This window comes from Pteronotus mesoamericanus, unplaced genomic scaffold (genome assembly GCF_021234165.1).
Source record: "Pteronotus mesoamericanus isolate MK-2021 breed Mesoamerican mustached bat unplaced genomic scaffold, CSHL_Meso_final contig_58, whole genome shotgun sequence".
Lineage (NCBI taxonomy): Eukaryota > Metazoa > Chordata > Mammalia > Chiroptera > Mormoopidae > Pteronotus > Pteronotus mesoamericanus.
The window spans coordinates 8371478-8389506 of record NW_026555205.1 but is presented as its reverse complement, the minus strand read 5'-3'; the positions used below and the strand labels follow the sequence as shown (position 1 = coordinate 8389506).

Genomic DNA, 18029 nt, shown 5'->3' with positions numbered 1-18029 from the left:
CGACAAACAATGATAGTTTTACTTCCTCCTTTCCTATTTGGATGCCTTTTATTTCTTTTTCTTGTCTAACCGCTGTGGCTAGGACTTCCAATACGATGTTGAAAAGAAGCAGTGAAAGCGGACATCCTTGCCATGTTCCCGATCTTAGTGGGAAAGCTTTCAGTTTTTGCCCGTTGAGTAAGATGTTGGCTGTAGGTTTTTCATATATAGCCTTTATTATGTTAAGGAGTCCACCATTTATTCTCATTTTGCTGAGTGTTTTGATCATAAATGGTTGCTGTACCTTACTGAATTCTTTTTCTGTGTCTATCAAGATGATCATGTGGTTTTTGTCTTGTCTTTTATTTATGTGATATATCACATTTATTGATTTCCGTATATTGAACCATCCCTACATGCCTGGGATAAATCCCACTTAATAGTGGTGGACAATCTTTTTAATGTATTGCTGGATGTGGTTTTCGAATATTTTGTAGAGGATTTTAGCATCTATGTTCATCAGCGAAATTGGCCTGTAGTTTTCTTTCTTTTTAGGGTCTTTATCTGGATTTGGGATTAGGGTGATGCTGGCCTCATAAAAAGAGTCTGGGAGTCTCCTTCCTCCTGGATTTTTTGGAATAGTCTGAGAAGGACAAGGTTTAGCTCTTCCTTAAATGTTTTGTAAAATTCTCCTGTGAAACCGTCCAGCCCTGGGCATTTGTGTGCCAGGAATTTCTTGATTACTGCTTCAATTTCCCCAGCTGTTTTCGGTCTGTTCAGGCTTTCTTTTTCTTCCTCCTTCAGTGTTGGAAGATTATACTTTTCTGAAAATTTCTCCATTTCATCAAGTTTTTCAAATTTCTTGGCATATAATTGTTAATAGTAGTTTCTGATGATCCTTTGTATTTCTGTGGTATCAGTTGTTATTTCTCCTCTTTCGTTTCTGATATTATTAATTTGGGTCCTCTCCCTTTCTTTCTTGATTACTCTGCTTAAAGGCTTGTCAATTTTATTTATCTTTTCAGAGAACCAGCTTCTGAATTTGTTAATCCTTTGAATTGTTCGTTTTGTCTCTATGTCATTCATTTCTGCTCTACTCTTGACAATTTCCTTCCTTCTACTTGCACTGGGATTTATTTGTCGTTGTTTCTCCAATTCTTGACATTGTAGTGTTAGGTCGTTTATTTGAAATGTTTCTGTCTTTTTTAGGTAAGCCTGTATTGCCATGAACTTCCCTCTCAGGACTGCCTTTGCTGTGCCCCATTGGTTTTGGACTGTTGTCTGTTCATTTTCATTTGTTTCCAGAAAATTTTTTCAATTTCTTCTCTTATCTCATTATTGACCCATTCATTGTTTAATAGTTTAATGTTCAGTCTCCATGAGTTTGCAAGTTTTTGAGGTTTTTCTTTGAGGTTGATTTCCACTTTGAAACCCTTGTGGTCCGAGAGAAAGCTTGGTATTATTTAGATTTTCCTGAATTTGCTGAGGTTTGCTTTCTGTCCTGGTCTATGTTTGAAAAACTGCCATAAGCATTTGAAAAGAATGTGTATTTTTCTTCTTTGGGGTGTAACATTTTATATATATCAGTTAAGTCTCTGATTCAGTGTGTCATTCAGCGCCACAATATGTTTATTAATGTTTTGTTTGGAAGATCTGTCCATTTTGACAGTAGGGTGTTGAAATCCCCTACTGTCAGTGTGTTGCTATCTATATCTTTTTTAAGTCGTCCAAAAATTTCCTTATATACTTGAGGGCTCCTATGTTGGGAGCATATAAGTTTACACTGTGTATGTCTTCGTGATAGATTCTTCCTTTAAGTATTATAAACTGCCCCTCTGGGTCTCTTTTTATGGCCTTTGTTTTGAAATCTACTTTGTCTGATACAAATATGGGAACCCCAGACTTTTTATCCTGCCCATTTGCTTGGAATATTTTCTTCCATCCCTTTACTTTCAATCTGTGTAGATCTTTGGCTGTGAGGTGGGTCCGTTGTAGTCACCATATGTGTGGGTCATGTGTTCTTATCCATTAAGCTACCCTGTGTCTTTTGATTGGGGCATTTATTGCATTCACGTTGAGAGATATTACTGATAGAAACTTACTCATCTTTTCTCTTTGTACCTGTGTTCCTCTCTCTCTCATTCTTTTCCTTCATCTGCTTAAACCAGTCCCCTTAGCATATCTTGGAGTGCTGGTTTGGTAGAGATGTATTCTTTTAGTCTTCTCTTGTCTGGGAAACTCCATATACCCCCTTCTATTTTAATTGAGAGCCTTGCTGGGTAGAGCAGCCTTGGTTGTAGGCCCTTGCTTTTCATGACTTGGAATATTTGTTGCCATTCCCTTCTGACTTGTAGTGTTTCTGTTGAGAAGTCAGCTCCTAGGCGTATTGGGGCCCCCTTCTATGTTACTTTCTCCTTCTCCCTTGCTGCCTTGAAGATTCTCTTTGTCTTTGATAGTTGCCATTTTAATGATGATGTGTCTTGGAGTGGATCTCCTTGAATCCCTCTTGAGTGGCATCCTCTCTGCATCCTGGATCCATGAGACCCTTTCTCTCCTCAAATTAGGGAAACTTTCCATCATTACTTTTTTGAGGAGGTTCTCTATCCCTTGCTCCTCTTCTTCTCCTTCTGGTATCCCTATTATACGGATATTATTGCGTTTTAGGTTGTCCTGCATTTCCCTAAATGCCTCTTCATTCTTTTTGATTCTGTTTTCCATTTCTTGTTCTTTCTGGGAGCTTTTTCTACCTTGTCCTCCATCTCACTGATTCGATCCTCGGCTTCATCCAGCCTGCTTTGGATTCCTTCTACTGTGTTCTTCAATTCAGAAATGGTATTCTTCATATCCTGTTGTGTCTTCTTGATAGTTTCTATGTCCTTTTCCAGGCTGATATAGTTTGCTGTAAGATCCTGATAGTTTCTCTGCAGTTTCTCATAGTTCTCTTTGAACTGGCTGAGCTCATGGAGCTTCCTTAGAACCATTGTTTTGAATTCATTATCTCATAGTTCCCTTTCCTCAGTTTCATTTACCTCTCTCTGTGGGGAGTCCCCCTTTCCATTCATTTGAGGGGAACTTCTTTTTCTTCTCACTTTTGTGAGAGTCTGTTAAGTAATTTACTTATTTATTTATTTTTGCCTTTGCTTCAATTGGGCTGTCTAGATTTCCTGACTTTGTGGATTAAACTTCTGTGGTAGTAGGTGGGTTTGTTTGTTTGTTTGTTTGTTTGTTTATTTATTTTTCCCTTTACTTATCTTTATGGGCCTGCCTCTGATGATGTCAGTTGTTGACCCTATACGCTCTTGGGTCGTTTGTTTGAGCCTTCCAGGAGTCTACTGTCTGTGTCTTACTCCTGCTTGGGGCCGCTCTGTGACACCTTCGTTCAGGGATAGACTGTTTCTTTGGATAACTCTGCACTCTCTCGCTACCTCTTTGATCGTGCTCCCCGGCCAGCAGGATCCCCCACCTTCCTGGGCTCGCAGGTGCTTACCCCAGACCAGGGGGCTTGTTCGCGACCTCGCATACTTGTCTGCCCCCCTGGCCGGCGGGCACCCGTCTCTGGTCAGTTTAGGGTCTCCTGTTGTGTGCTTTCCCCGCTTTTGGCTCTTTGGGTGCAATGCTTGCCCTCACCAAATGGAGACTACGGAAATGGGAGGAAGTCCACTCCAGGACTCTTCGGTTAATCCTGTCTCCGGTCTCTCCTCCAGGGACTCTGGGCAGCTCTGTGACCCCTTCGGCCCGGGATCTACTAATTCTGTGAGCCTCTCCGAAATCGCGGACCGTATGGTTCAATTTACACCTGCCCTTGCCACTCTGCGCACTCCCTTGCAGGCCCCATCGGTGCCAACCTGTGGGAGGCCTTGCCAACCCGTGACAGCCCTCGCCGCCTGCACAGATCCACACACAGGCTTGCCAACCCTCACCGGCCACTCGGTGCAAGTGTGCACGCCTGCACTGGGTGGTTTTGGGGTGTCTATGTGTGCTTTTCGGCTTTTGGCTCTTAGTGGGTGTGGCCTCTTCCCGCACAATGGAGACTAAGGCAAGGAGAAGGAGTCAGAACTCCGCAGTTTCTCCTCCCATTCTTTCCCCAACGCCTCCCTTTCCAGTCGCTCTTCAGGGGTTTCTGGGCAGTTCTGTGACCCCTTCGGCCAAGGATCCACCGCCTGTGCGGACTGCGTTTCAATTGTAGGCAGTCTGGTTCGTGCCCGCCCCCCCTTCTGCTTCTTTGGGGGCGCGCCTCTCCAGCCCACAATGGAGACTACAGAATGGGGAGGGAGTCGGGACTCCCTGGTTCCTTCTCCCGTTCTTTCCCGGACACCTCCATCTCCAGTTGCTCCTCAAGACTGTCCCAGCCAGTCTGCACTCAGCCCCGCAGCTCACACGCGCACAAGCTGTGGGCGGAGCACACAAAAGGCAGGTTATTTGATTCCCTTATGCCTGAGAGAGATGGTAGCTTCAGAGTGGTAAGTGCATTATCACCTGGGCTCCGCCAGCCGCCGTGTCAGTTCTCTTCACAAAGTTTCCCTCACCAGTCTTTTCCTAGGCACCAGCCCACCCTGCTGCCACCTATTCCCAGAGATCAAGGGGCGTGGCTGCCACTGCAATTTTTGCGTTGGCCCTTTAAATGTCTCTTTGCATCCCCAGCCACCTGTCTTTGGCAGAGAGCGCCCCTAAGCTTTTCGGGGTTTCGTTTTGTCTGTATTTTCTTGGTTTTAGCTGCTGTAGTTTAGGGGTCCCTGTTTATGATTCAGACCCCGTTCTTCTCGGGGGAAGCTAACTGGCTATTTCAGTGTCCCTCTGGTGCTAGTGCCCGTGGGCACCCAGCCCACCCTCTCAAGCCTCCACCACACTTCTCACCAGTTAGCATGTGTGAGAGTCGAATTCACTGTCTGTCCGTGGCTCGAAGGCTCCTCTCCCATCTCCCACTATCGTTCCATTGTTTTCCAGGTGATTACTCCATTATTTAGTCGCAATCCAGTTTGGTCTTGGGAGGAGGACGTCAACGTGACTCCCATTCACTCCTCCGTCATCTTTCCTCTCAGGTTCTTTAACCTCATCTTTCCTATATAACAAATTTTTATTCTTACATTTTTTTTTAATTCTATAGGGTAAACCAGGCAAAGATGGAGAGAATGGCCAGCCAGGAATTCCAGTGAGTAAAGTCCATTCCCCTAAACAAAACAAAACAAAACAGAAAGACAGACAAGGTCGTAAAGTAAAATCGCAGAGGCTAATATTTGGCAATAATTTAAATTAATGGAAATTACTCTCTTTCTCTTTTGAATATGAATTTGAAATTCCTCTGTTTTTAAGTTAGATTTTTTAAACCAAAATCTGATTTTTTATATTATTTTTAATTAAATTTATTGAAGTAACATTGGTTAATAAAATTATACAAGTTTCAAGTGTACAATTCTGTAGTATATTATCTGTATATTGTATTGTGTACTTACGACCCAAACTCAAATTTCCTTTCATCACCATATATTTTACCCACTTTACCCTTTACTATTCCCTACCCCTTTCTATCTCTGGTAACCACCATACTATTGTCTGTATGAGTTTTTGTTTGTTTGTCTTGTTTGTTCATTCATTCCTTTCAGTTTTATGTTCCACGTATTAGTGAAATCATATGGATCTTGACTTTTTCTGTTTGATTTATTTCACTTAGCATGATATTATCAAGATATATCCATGCTGTCACAAATCGCAGTATTTCATCTTTTCTTATGGCTGAGTAGGAATTCATTGTATTTATATGTGTATATATGCATATATATTTAAGTCAGATTTCCAAGTCAGCTTTATTGAGATGCAATGTGTGTACAGTAAAATGAACCATTATTAGCATACAATTCTGTATGTTTCGACAAATGCATACAGTTGTATAACCAACTCCATAACCATAAATAATTTCATCACCCTCAAAATTCCATCACACTCTTTTTTTTTAATACTCATCCTCTCCCCTCCTCTCCACTCTGCCCAAAACCCCTGGCAAAAAAAAATTGATCTATTCTTTATCCCTGTAACATTGCCTAATCCAAAGTGTCATATAGATGTAGTCATATTGTATATAGCAGTTTCTTAGTTTTATTTTTCAGTTTCAGTTTACATTCAGTGTTATTTTGTATTAGTTTCAGGTGCATAGCATTGTGATTAGGTAATTATACTTTGCAATGTGGCCCCCCTAATACTTCAGTAACCCATCTGGCACCATACATAATTAGAATATTTTGACTCTATTGCCTGTGCTGTAGTACTCTACATCCCCGTGACTCTTCTGTAATTACCAATCTGTATTTCTCTATCCCTTCATGTTTTTCACCCAGTCCCTCAACTCTCCTCCCTCTGGCAACCAGTCTGTTTCTGTTTTGTTCATTCATTTATTTTCCTCTTTAGATTTCACATATGGACCTAAAAGGTATTACACTAAGTGAAATAATATTCATTTACATATCATAATACATTGTACTGTGTGTCAGTAGTTCAATAATTTTCATTGCTGAGTAGTAGTAGTTTGTATGGGTATACCAAGGTATGTTTATCCATTTACCTATTGAAGGATACTTTGGTTGTTTTTGATTTTGGCCATTATGAATAAAATTGCTAAAAACATTGACATACAAATTTTTGTGTTGACATAAAGTTTTTCAGTAAAAGTTTTGACAGATAATTATAATTACTACAAAAAAGGAAAATTTATCACAGGTGAGTCCAGCAACAGTATTTCAAGCAGCCTTAGCATTGAGTATCCACAGTAGATATTAAAATAAGTTTTCAATGATAGATAGGAAATTTGATGACATTTGGAGAGAATTCCAAAGGCAAGGGAGTATTCTTATCTAGACTGGAAGTTCGAAGCAGTAAAATCAAGAAAATTTATTTACATGTGATTTTGCTGAAGAGGCAGTCCTCAACTTATTATTAACTCCAGTTTCACAAACTGCTTAAACATATAAAATGACATAAGAAGAGGTAAATGCAGCACCTCAGTTTCTGGGTTCTTTGTTTCATGATTAGGCAGCCATGATATTCAATAATTTCCTGATTGTTTTCTACAGATATTCCCAGGGAAAAGGCTGTTCTCTTTACTGGGAGAATTCAAGTTAGGTCAAAGTTAGTCTTGCTAGTGGGGTCTTTTAGGGAACCACCAGACAAGTGAATTAATGACACTTCTCTGGGCAAGGAGCTTTGAAGAAGCTCCAACTCAGTACCTTTTTTCTCTTCCAGTTGCTGCCAGTGAACCCTTTTTAACCTTGACTAATTGCAGTTTGTTTTCAAGGCTACTGTGGAGCTGAGGAGGGGTGATGGGAATAGAGCAAGTTAAAATACCACTCATTTTCAATAAATGCTTTCTGTATTACTGCAACCTTTTGGTTAATTTCTGATGTTCTTAAAAGGTTGACTCTGGCCATATATATGGAGAAGAGGTGTTTGGGGAGGCCCTTACCCCACTGCTTTTACTGATATTACTCTGTCTGTTTTAAAGGGTTTGCCTGGTGACCCTGGTTACCCTGGTGAACCAGGAAGGGTTGGAGAAAAGGTAAGAATTTTAAAATTTGAAGTGACTGGTTTTATTCTCATTAACATAATTCTTTTCTCTGCCAATGTTGAGTTATAAACAAAAAGTTCTAAGTAACTAGTTTTTGTATTCAAAACATACCTTCTTTATCCATCTTTTGATTTTTCCCCCCTTCCTCTGAATTTTCATCCATTGTTCTAAACACAGTCCTTGTGTTGGAAGTAGATAAAGAACTGTTGAACTTCAGCCATTTCCATTGTGAAAACTTGGTGCCTTTACTTTGAACATGTATTGGGCAAAACTTTTGTTCTCCGGAAAGAAGATTCAGCACCATTTTAGTGATTTAGTGAGGTCCTCCTACTAAAAAGGCTTATAAGCTGTGAATTTAGAATGTCTTCACTAAACATTTCCATGCTCTATGCAATTATTGCCTAGAAGTCTGTGGCTAAGTCTTTGTTGTTGTTTTCATCTGGCTATGCAACGTGACTGAATTAATTTATATAGTTGCCTATTTAAAAAGTGACTTTGAAAGAATGTATGAAGCACTCAATTCCCCTCTATATTGCAGATCAAAAAATACCCAATTTTCAATCTCTGTGATCTCTAATTTCCTTGTATGAAAACCAAAACTGAAAAGCTTTGTTTTGCTGGCAAGGTGTTACAAAATTAAATGTATTCCAAGGACACATATTTTAATGGTGGTTTATCTCTAAATTAGATCTAAGTTCTATCTTGGCATAAGAGGCACAACTAGAATAAAGGAAGATATAAATGTGCAGAGAGTAAGATTGTTTTTCAAGTATTAAATGAAGTTATAGTGCACAGTAACCTTTTAAACTAAAAGGAGCTTATCGATAGTTGAAAGGTTTTTATGAATAAGTCTAGAATGAGAATAGAGGTGTGAGAGAGACATCTGTCCTTGCGATTTGGCCAGTGGAGTAATGGCTGAATACTGTGTTCTCATGCTGTTGTAGCACTGGTTAAGGGTAATACTTTGGTCTAAATTTGTCTTTCATTATCTTCTAAGAACAAACTCGCAAGAGCAACTATGATTTTTTAGCTGTTCCCAATGATACTTAAGTCCATCAGCTATAACATATCTGTCAATAATGGAAATTATACTAAATTTATGCCCTTGACAAATTTTATTAAAAGGAACACAGCTAAATGTAAAAGAAAGTAATGGTTTTAACTGATTCTAGTGGTACCAATTTTTTATTCAATATCTTCTTTATAAAATATTTATAGTTTCTTAGAAACACATATCTTAAAATCAAAGGATTTTAGAGCTAGAAATATGTTAGAATCTTAGCCTATAGATAAGGTAGAGAAATTAATAGATTTGATCAAGATCACAAAGTTAGTAAATCTGAAACTACATCACCTGTCTTCTTTGGCTTAGCTCACTACTGTTTTGTGTACTTCATGTTATTTTTTTGACATATTTTATTATGGATTTCTGGGTCTTTATGGAACTTAATTATCTTTTATGTTTTTTAAGGAAGGGATGTTTTCATATGATTTATACTAACCTATTTTAAAATTGTATTGAACAGGGCCAAAAAGGTGACATTGGCCCACCTGGCCCTCCTGGACTTGTAAGTTATTTTTTAGTCTTAATTTATAAAATTTATTAATGCATTTTCATTTTTGTGCTTTAATTCTATACCTTATACCCTTTCCTAGTAGAACACAAAATTCCAAGTCATTATCAACTTCTACTGTCTTAAAAATATTTACATCTAAAAACTTAAGTGATGTTGACCTCAGATTCTTTGTATTTCTCTGTGTATTTTCTTTGTGTACTTTCTGTGTATTGTCTTTGCCTGTGTGTTACATCTGCATAGTAAAGTTCCAAAATTATGTCGTTAGGTTGTTTTGTATTATGATTGCCAAATAATTGATCAAGTAACTAAAAGGTGGTGCAAGTGTTTCTTACAAAGTTTCAATAATTAGAAACTGCTGGGTAACTAAGAATTGGTTCTTTCCCCTGCAGAGCTCAGAGGAAAAGATTTGGTCTTAATAGGTTTTCTAAGTTTGTAATTATCTGAGTCACACATCTTTTCTTTCCCTGAGTGTGTACTTCTCCGGGCTTTTAATAGCAAATGTAGGAAACTGCTCTATGAAAGAATGATAGAGGGAGGGGGTACAGATTATCTGTCATGTTTGTATTTACCATGAAATTTAAATCAAATATATTTCCACTCTTATTTAGAATAAAATATTATTGCTGCAATTTAACAGATTGGCTTTTACTTTGGCTGAAATTTAGTAAGACTCTTGACTTTAAATTGCATTAAATCTGCAAGGTGCAAGTGCCATAAAACCTGTATGTTCAAATAGTAATTTTATTGTTTTTGCTCATATATTGATACTTAGTACCTCACTAAATTTAATGAGGATATTCTTTTAATTTTGTTAAATAATTTTATTCACTTCTATTTTAAAATCAGTATTAGTTCTCTAAGGAAGAATTTCTTTATGAAATGAGATGAAAAGTTTGGATGAATATCAGAAGAAATGGAAAGTTTGAAAGTGCAGTTCCCTCCAGCATCTTACTTTCCCCTTTGAATTGCTATTCCAGTTCTAGGCCCCACAACTTTCAGTGTTCTTCTTTTGTCTGAATATTTCTTATGTCAAGTAAAATACGACACTTAGCCAGTAGGTGTTGCTTTGTACCTTGGAATGACACTTTCTTAAATCTAAGGCTTACTGACCTTTATAGCTCTTGGAGTTTAATTTCTTTATATTTAGATTATTAGTATGAAATCCTTTAGGCTCTGAGGTTCTAAAAAGATAGAGAGAAAAGGAATAATCGATTAGTTGATTTTAATCAATGAAGACTTCCTGGAAGAGATGAGTTTTGTTTTTTTTTAATGAGGAAGAAAGAAATGTGGGTTGATTAAGGGAAAGGCTGGAGGAAGGCATTATTGATGTTTAAAATGGCATGTTTGTTTTGTCAAAAACAAAGACAAGAATGTTCAAGATGCATGAAGTGACTTCACTCTACTAAAAATTCATCACTAGAAATAGCAGAAGATGAAAAAGGTGAGAAAGGTATTGGAAATGAAAAGTGACTTGACACAGTCCAGGGTTAAAAGTAACAACAGATATAGTAAGAAATAGTGAACAATTTTGAACACAAAAATATTGGCTTTTGAAAGATCATATCCCAGCATTAGATTTGGATTCAAGAGTAAAAGTTCAGAGGTGTTTACCTTAGTCCAAGAGTAAGATAAGGATAGTAGCTGTGGAAACAGGAAAGAAGAGGACAAATTAGAGAGACATTTGCAATAAAGAATGATCTGCTTAGGTGATTGGAATGAATTGAATCTGAATTATAAGATAAGAGACATCTAAAATAATTATAGCTCTCTAATCCTGGAGCTCAGGAGAGTAGTAATATTATTACTAGTTTTGGACAGTTTGTAACCAGTTGAAAAAATGACATAGATGTGACTCGTCATCTATGTACTAGTCAATGATTTTGCATCAGAGCACTTTGTGAAAATGATGGCATTGTAATCGTATGTAGCTGCTATGTTATCTTCAGGAGAACAAGCTTCTTCCTCTTTGAGTTCTTTTATTTTCTTCTTTTATAATAAAGGTAATTCCTAGGCCTGGGACTGGTGTAACTGTAGGAGAAAAGGGAAACATGGGGTTGCCTGGCTTGCCCGGAGGAAAAGGAGAGCGAGGATTTCCTGGAATACAGGGTCCACCTGGCCTTCCTGGACCTCCAGGTAAAAGCGGCTGTGCTAATGTGCTTATATTTAGAGCTTTTTGACTAACCACACATAAAATAGTATCATACTAATTCCAGGGTGAAAATGGTGAACATGACAGTAGAAAACATGAGTATTTTTTAATTGAAAGAAACTTTTCCATTCTTAGCCTTTCTCAGCAAAATTTTCACCTATATTTAAAGAAAGGCAAATCAATTGAATATCATCCTTTTACTTTGTGTTTTTTTATTTTTTATTTTTTGTTGTATTTTTCCCTTATTTAATCCCCTTATACTCCCTCCCCACCCCTGCAATCACCACACTGTTTTCCATGTCCATGAGTCCTTTTCCTGTTTTGCTCAATCCCTCCACCTAACCCTCCCCACGCCTTAGCTGTCAGCCTGCTCTCTATGAGTCTGTCTCTATTTTTGCTTGTTAGTATTCAGTTTTTTTCATTAGACTCCACATATAAGTGAAATCATACGGAATTTGTTTTCCTCTGACTGGCTTATTTCACTTAGCATAATGTTCTCCAGGTCCACCCATGCTTTTGCAAGGGTAAAATTACCTCCTTTGTTCAACCAAGGGGTATTCCATTGTATAAATGTCCCATAGTTGTTCTATCCACTCATCTACTGATGGACAATTAAGCTGTTTCCATATTGTGGTGCTTGCAAATAACACTGCAACAAACAAATGGGTGCTTATGTTCTTTCCAGTTAGTGGTTTGTGTTTCTTCAGATATGTTCCCAGAAATGGGATTGCTGGATCAAAAGGCAGATCTGTTTTTAATTGTTTGAGGTATCTCCATACTACTTTTCACAGTGGCTGCACCAATCTGCATTCCCACCAACAGTACAAAAGGGTTTGCTTTTCTCCACATACTTGCCAGCACTTGTACTTTGTTGATGTATTGATGATGGCCATTCTGACAGGTGTGAGGTGATATCTCATTGTGGTTTTAGTTTCTCACTGTGGTTTGCATTTCTATGATAATTAGTGACATTGAGCATCTTTTCATATGTCTATTGGCCATCTCTATGTCCTCTTTGGAGAAGTGTCTGTTTAGGTCCTTTGCCCATTTTTTAATTGGATTATTGGTTTTCTGCAGTGTCGAGATTTTTATAAATTTTGAATATTAACTGCTTATCAGATGTATCAGTGAATATGTTTTCCCATTCCATGTGTTGTCTTTTTATTTTGTTGATGGCTTCCATTGCTGTGCAGAAACCTTTGTTTGACATAGTTCCATTTATTTATTTTTTCTTTTGTTTCCCATTCCTGGAGAGGGATATATGATAAAATATTATTGCAAGCTATGCCTGAGATTTTTCTACCTATGTTTTCTTCTACTATTTTTATGGTTTCGGCTCTAACATTTAAGTCTTTAATCCATTTTGAATTTATTCTCATGTGTGGTGTAAAAAGGTGGTCTAGTTTCATTGTTCTGCACATATCTGTCCAATATTCCCAACACCATTTATTGAATAAACTATCTTTAGCTTGTAGTATGTGCTTACTTCTTCTGTTGAATATTAATTGACCATAAAGGTGTGGGTTTATTTCTGGGCTCTCTATTCTGTTCCATTGATCTGTGTGCCTGTTTTTTTTGCCATTACCATGCTGTTTTGATTACTATGGCCTTATAGTATAGTTTGATATTAGGTAACATGATTCCTACAACTTTGTTCTCTTTTCTCAGGGTTGCTGTTGCTGTGTGGGACCTTTTGTGGTTCCATATAAATGTTTGAAATATTTGTTCTAGTTCTGTGAAATACATCATTGGAATCTTGATAAGAATTGCATTGAATTTATAGATTGCTTTGGGTAGTATGGACATTTTAATGATGTTAATTCTTCCTATCCACAAACATGGTATATATGTCCACTTATGTGTAGTATCCTCTTCAATTTCTTTCTTCATTGTCTTATAATATTCCAACTAAAGAGCTTTTACATATTTGGTTAGACTTATTCCTAGGTATTTTATTATTTTCGAAGCAATTTTGAATGGGATGGTTTTCTTAAATTTCCTTTCTGTTAGTTATTATTGGCATATAAAAGTGCAACTGATTTCTGGATATTAATTTTATACCCTGCTACTTTGCTGAATTCATCTATCAGTTCTAGTAGTTTGTTAGTGGATTCTTTGTGGTTCTCTATGTACAGTGTCATATCATCTGCAAAGGAAGACATTTTATGTCTTCTTTTCCAATTTGGATGCCTTTTATTTCTTTTTGTCTGATTGCTATGGCTAAGACCTCCAATACTATGTTGAATAAAACAGGTGAAAGCAGTTATCCTTGTCTTGTTCCCAATTTTAAAGGCAACACTTGTAGTTTTTGTCCATTTAATATGATGCTGGCAGTGGGTTTGTCATATATGGCCTTTATTATGTATAGGTATGTCCCCTCTCTTCCCACTTTGCTGAGAGTTTTTATCCTAAATGGGTACTGTATGTTTTTCACAATGCTTTTTCTACATTTATTGGTATGATCACATGGTTTTTATCCTTCATTTTGTTTATGTGGTGAGTTACATTTATTAATTTGCGAATGTTATACCAACCTTGCATTCCCAGAATAAATCCAATTTGATCATGGTGTATGATCTTTTTGATGTATTGCTGTATTCTGTTTGCTAATATTTTGTTGAGGATTTTAGCCTCTGTGTTCATCAGGAATATTGGCCTGGCCTGTAGTTTTCTTTTTTTTTGTAGCGTCTTTATCCGGTTTTGGAATTAGAATAATGCTGGCCTCATAAAATGAGCTTGGGGGACTTCCCTCCTCTTGAATTTTATGAAATGGTTCAAGAAGGAGAGGTGTCAGTTCTTCTTGGAATGCTTGGTAAAATTCACCTGTGAAGCCATCTGGTCCAGGGCTTTAATTCTTTGGAAGTTTTTTGATTACTACTTCAATTTCGTTAGGTGTAATCTGTCTATTCCAATTCTCTGATTTTTCCTGATTCAGAAGATTGTATATCTCTAAGAATTTATCCATTTCATCCAGGATGTCAAATTTTTTGGCATATAGTTGTTCTTAATATTTTCTTGTTATTTCTCCTCTTTCATTTCTGATTTTATTTACTTGAGTCCTCTCTTTTTCTTTGAGTCCAGTTAAAGGTTTGTCAATCTTGTTTATCTTTGCAAAAATCCAGCTCCTTACATTAATACATTACTATATTAACACATTGCTCAATACATTATTTACATTAATACATTAATCTTTTTTTACCATTTTCTAGACTCTGTTTCGTTTATTTCTGCCCTGATCCTTATCATTTCCTTCCTTCTCACTTTAGGCTTTGTTTGCTGTTCTTTCAAGTTCCTTTTAGTATAAAGTTAGATTGTTTATTTGAGCGCTTTCTTGTTTTAGAGACAGTCCTGTAATGCTATGAATTTTCTTTTTAAGATTGCTTCCTTGTATCCCACAGATTTTGGATTCTTCTGTTCTCAATTTCATTTATTTTAAGTTATCTTTTGATTTCTTCCTTGATCTCATTGCTGACCCATTCATTGTTTAATAACGTGTTATTTAGCTTCCATGCCTTTGCCTGTGTTTCAGTGTTCTTCATGTGATTAATTTCTAGTTTAATAGCGTTGTGGTCAGAGAAGATGCTTGATATTATTTCAATCTTCTTAAATTCATTGAGACTTGTTTTGTATCCTAACATGTGGTCTATCCTAGAAAACTTTATTCTATGTGCACTTGAACCGTATGTATATTCTCCTCTTTTGCGGTGAAATACTCTGAAGATATCAATTAAATCCATTTGATCTAGTGTGTCGTTTAAGGTCACTGTCTCCTTGTTGATTTTCTGTCTAGAAGATCTATTCATTGAAGTCAATGAGGTATTAAAATCCCCAACTGTGACTGTATTTTCATCAGTCTCTCCCTTTATGTCCATCAAAATTTGCTTTACATATTTAAATCCTCTTGTGTTGGACACATAAGTGTTTTCTAGGGTTATAGTCTTCTGTTGGATTGTTCACTTTTCTATTATGTAGTGTTCTTCTGTGTCTCTTATTTTAGCCTTGCTTTTAAAGTCTATGTTGTTGGAGATAAGTAGTGCTACCCCAGCTTTCCATTTGCATGAAATACTTTTTTTCATCCCTTTACAAAAGTCTGTGTGTATCTTTCTATCTGAGGTGGGTTTCTTGGGGGCAGCATATATATGGGTCTTGTTTTCTTATGCATTCAGCTACCCTATGTCTTTTGGTTGGAGTGTTTCAGCCATTTACATTTAAGGTGATTTTGATAGATATGTATTTATTGCCATTTTATTTTTAAACTGTTTCCCCTTGGTTTTCTTTTTCTTCTTCATAAAGCAAGCCCTGTATCATATGTTTAAGTACTAGTTTGGTATTACCATATCCTTTAGCTTTTTCTTTTCTGGGAAGCTTTTCTTCTCCTTCAGTTTTAAGTAATGCCCTTGCTGGGTAAAGTAGCCTTGGTGGTTATGTCCTTGCTTTTCATCACCTTGAATATTTCACGCCACACCCTTCTGGCCTCAAATATTTCTGTTAAAAAATGAGATGACCATCTAATTGGTGCTCCCTTGTAGGTAACTATCTGGTTTTCTCTTGCAGTTTTTAGGATCTCTCCTTGTATTTAAGGTCTGCCATTTTGATTATCATGTGTCTTGCTGTAGGCCTCTTTGGGTCCATATTGTTTGGCACTTTCTGCACTTCCTGGAGATGTGTGTCTTTCACTTTCACTGGACTAAGGAAGTTTCAGTCATTATTTCTTCAAATAGGTAAAATATGTTTTTGATCCCTTGCTCACTGTATTCTTCTTTTGGTATTCCCATGATGTGAATGTTGTTAGGCTTCATATTGTCCCAAGGGTTTCTTAAGCTCTACTCATTCTTTTTCATTCTTTTTTTCTATTTGCTGCTCTGTTTGGGTGTTTTTTTTTCCTACCTTGTCTTTCAAATCACTGATTCAGTCCTCTGCTTAATGTAACCTACTGTTTAATCCTTCCAGTGTATTATTTGTTTCATATATTGCATTCTTTATTTCTTACTGATCCTTTTTTAGGGTTTCTATGTCTTTGTTCATGCTGCAGAACCTCCCTATAATCATTACTCTAAACTCTATATCTAGTAAATTGCTTGCCTCCAGTTCATTTAGTTCTTCTGGAGAACTCTCTTGTTCTTTTATTTGGGGCATGTTTCTTAATCTTCCCATTTTGGCTTCCTCTTTGTGTTTATTTCTATGTATTAGGTAGATCTGAAAAACTGTGGTTCAGCCTTATATCAGACGCTGCCATGACTGTCCCTGGGCAACCTATTCAGAGCTATGAGCAATTCACAGCCTGTGACTCCCTCTGCTGGGCGTGGGTGTGTGCAGAAAGAACCAGGCTGTGCACCAAGGCCAGCTTTTACCCATGTCTGAGGGAGGGGCAGCTAAAGTCTCAGAGCTTCCAGAGATCTGCCTTAGTTGTTAAACTAATCAGTCATATAGCCTGAAGCTGTAATCATCAGCCTGGCTTAAGCTCCACAGGATGGGGCAAAGTAATTCCTAGGGGCAGGGCTATTGCTTATCCTTAGGCTAATGCCATTCAGAGAGGAGAGCTCTGCCTGAGAAAGATGGCCTCTGCAGTATTAGGAATGACTCAACACAGGGATCCTGGTGGCTGTTCCCTCAAACTCTCCCCAGAGCCACCAACCCCAGATTCTCCTCATGTGTCTCTAGTCCACTCTGTTCTCCCTCTTCTGGATCCCAGGGTAAATGTTTGCAAACAAGATTTTGAGTTTTGGGGCTCAAGAGTCTCTCTGTGCCTCCAGCCATCTCTCCCAGAAACCACACTGCTTTCCACAGCCAGATGTTATCTGGGTTCCTTTCCAGCTCTGGTGCTGTAGGCTGGAGAGCCCAGCGTGGAGTTTAGACCCCACACTTCTCAGGGGGAACACCCCGGTACTGAAATATCCCTCTACTACTTCAGCTGCCACCCATGGGAGCCCACCCAGCCCAGTCATGCCTCCTCCGCACTCCCTACTAGTCATGTTATGGTGAAGTGGTTTCTTCTGTCTGTCCTTGGTTATAAGGCTTCTCTCCAGCTAGTGTTCAGTTGGTTATTCAGGATGATTTTTCTACAGTTTAGTTTTAATTCCAGCTTGGTCCTGGGAGTAGGTTTGTGCAGCTTCCACTTACTTCTCCACCATCTTTAATCTCACTGTTTGCCCTTTTGCTTTAAAAATCCCATTTCTACCTTTTATTAATAAAGTATAGCAAACATTTCTGTGATGTATAAATTAATCATTATGTTTTTCATCCTGCTGTGGAAGGGAATGCTGTTGTAACAATGCCTAGTTCTTTACCATTTTCTGTATAAAAATAGAAGACTGCACTGTTTACTCAGAATTCCAGAAACATCTATCTGGAAATCTCCATGGTAGTTTTGCTGTGCAATAAAATCTAGAACGCATGCTTAGTTTTATATCATTCCCTTGGTGAAGGTAGACAGTAGAGTAGAATACTAATTTGAGCACAAATTTAGCACTTGCTTGGTCTAGCGTGTGTATTTGGATGCTCTCTGAAATGGAGTGATAGTAGTGGTGTATGTAAAATTTATAAAAGCATCTGATACAATACCTGGTACACACATATGTTTAATAAGTTGTATTTCCTTTCCCTCCAAAAATATTTGGGTAATGAAAAATGTGATGAGGTGCAGGACACTCAGTGATCCATCTCCCCAAAAAAGAGAATAAACATGGGTCTTAGTTTGACTGATTATCTAATTTCAAGAAAATAGACTAAACACATACTATGTCTGGAAAATTGAGATAAGGAATTCTCTCAG

General features: G+C 37.6%; 1 protein-coding gene across 1 annotated transcript in view; it reads left to right on the top strand.

Moving 5' to 3' along the window:
* COL4A5 (collagen type IV alpha 5 chain) overlaps positions 1 to 18029 on the top strand; it is a 432611-nt gene that overhangs the window by 259818 nt on the left and 154764 nt on the right. The window contains exons 16-19 of the mRNA XM_054580374.1: positions 5084 to 5128; positions 7469 to 7522; positions 9058 to 9099; positions 11109 to 11241. Of these exons, the coding sequence (XP_054436349.1) occupies positions 5084 to 5128; positions 7469 to 7522; positions 9058 to 9099; positions 11109 to 11241 (274 nt within the window). The remainder of the gene's footprint in view (positions 1 to 5083; positions 5129 to 7468; positions 7523 to 9057; positions 9100 to 11108; positions 11242 to 18029) is intronic.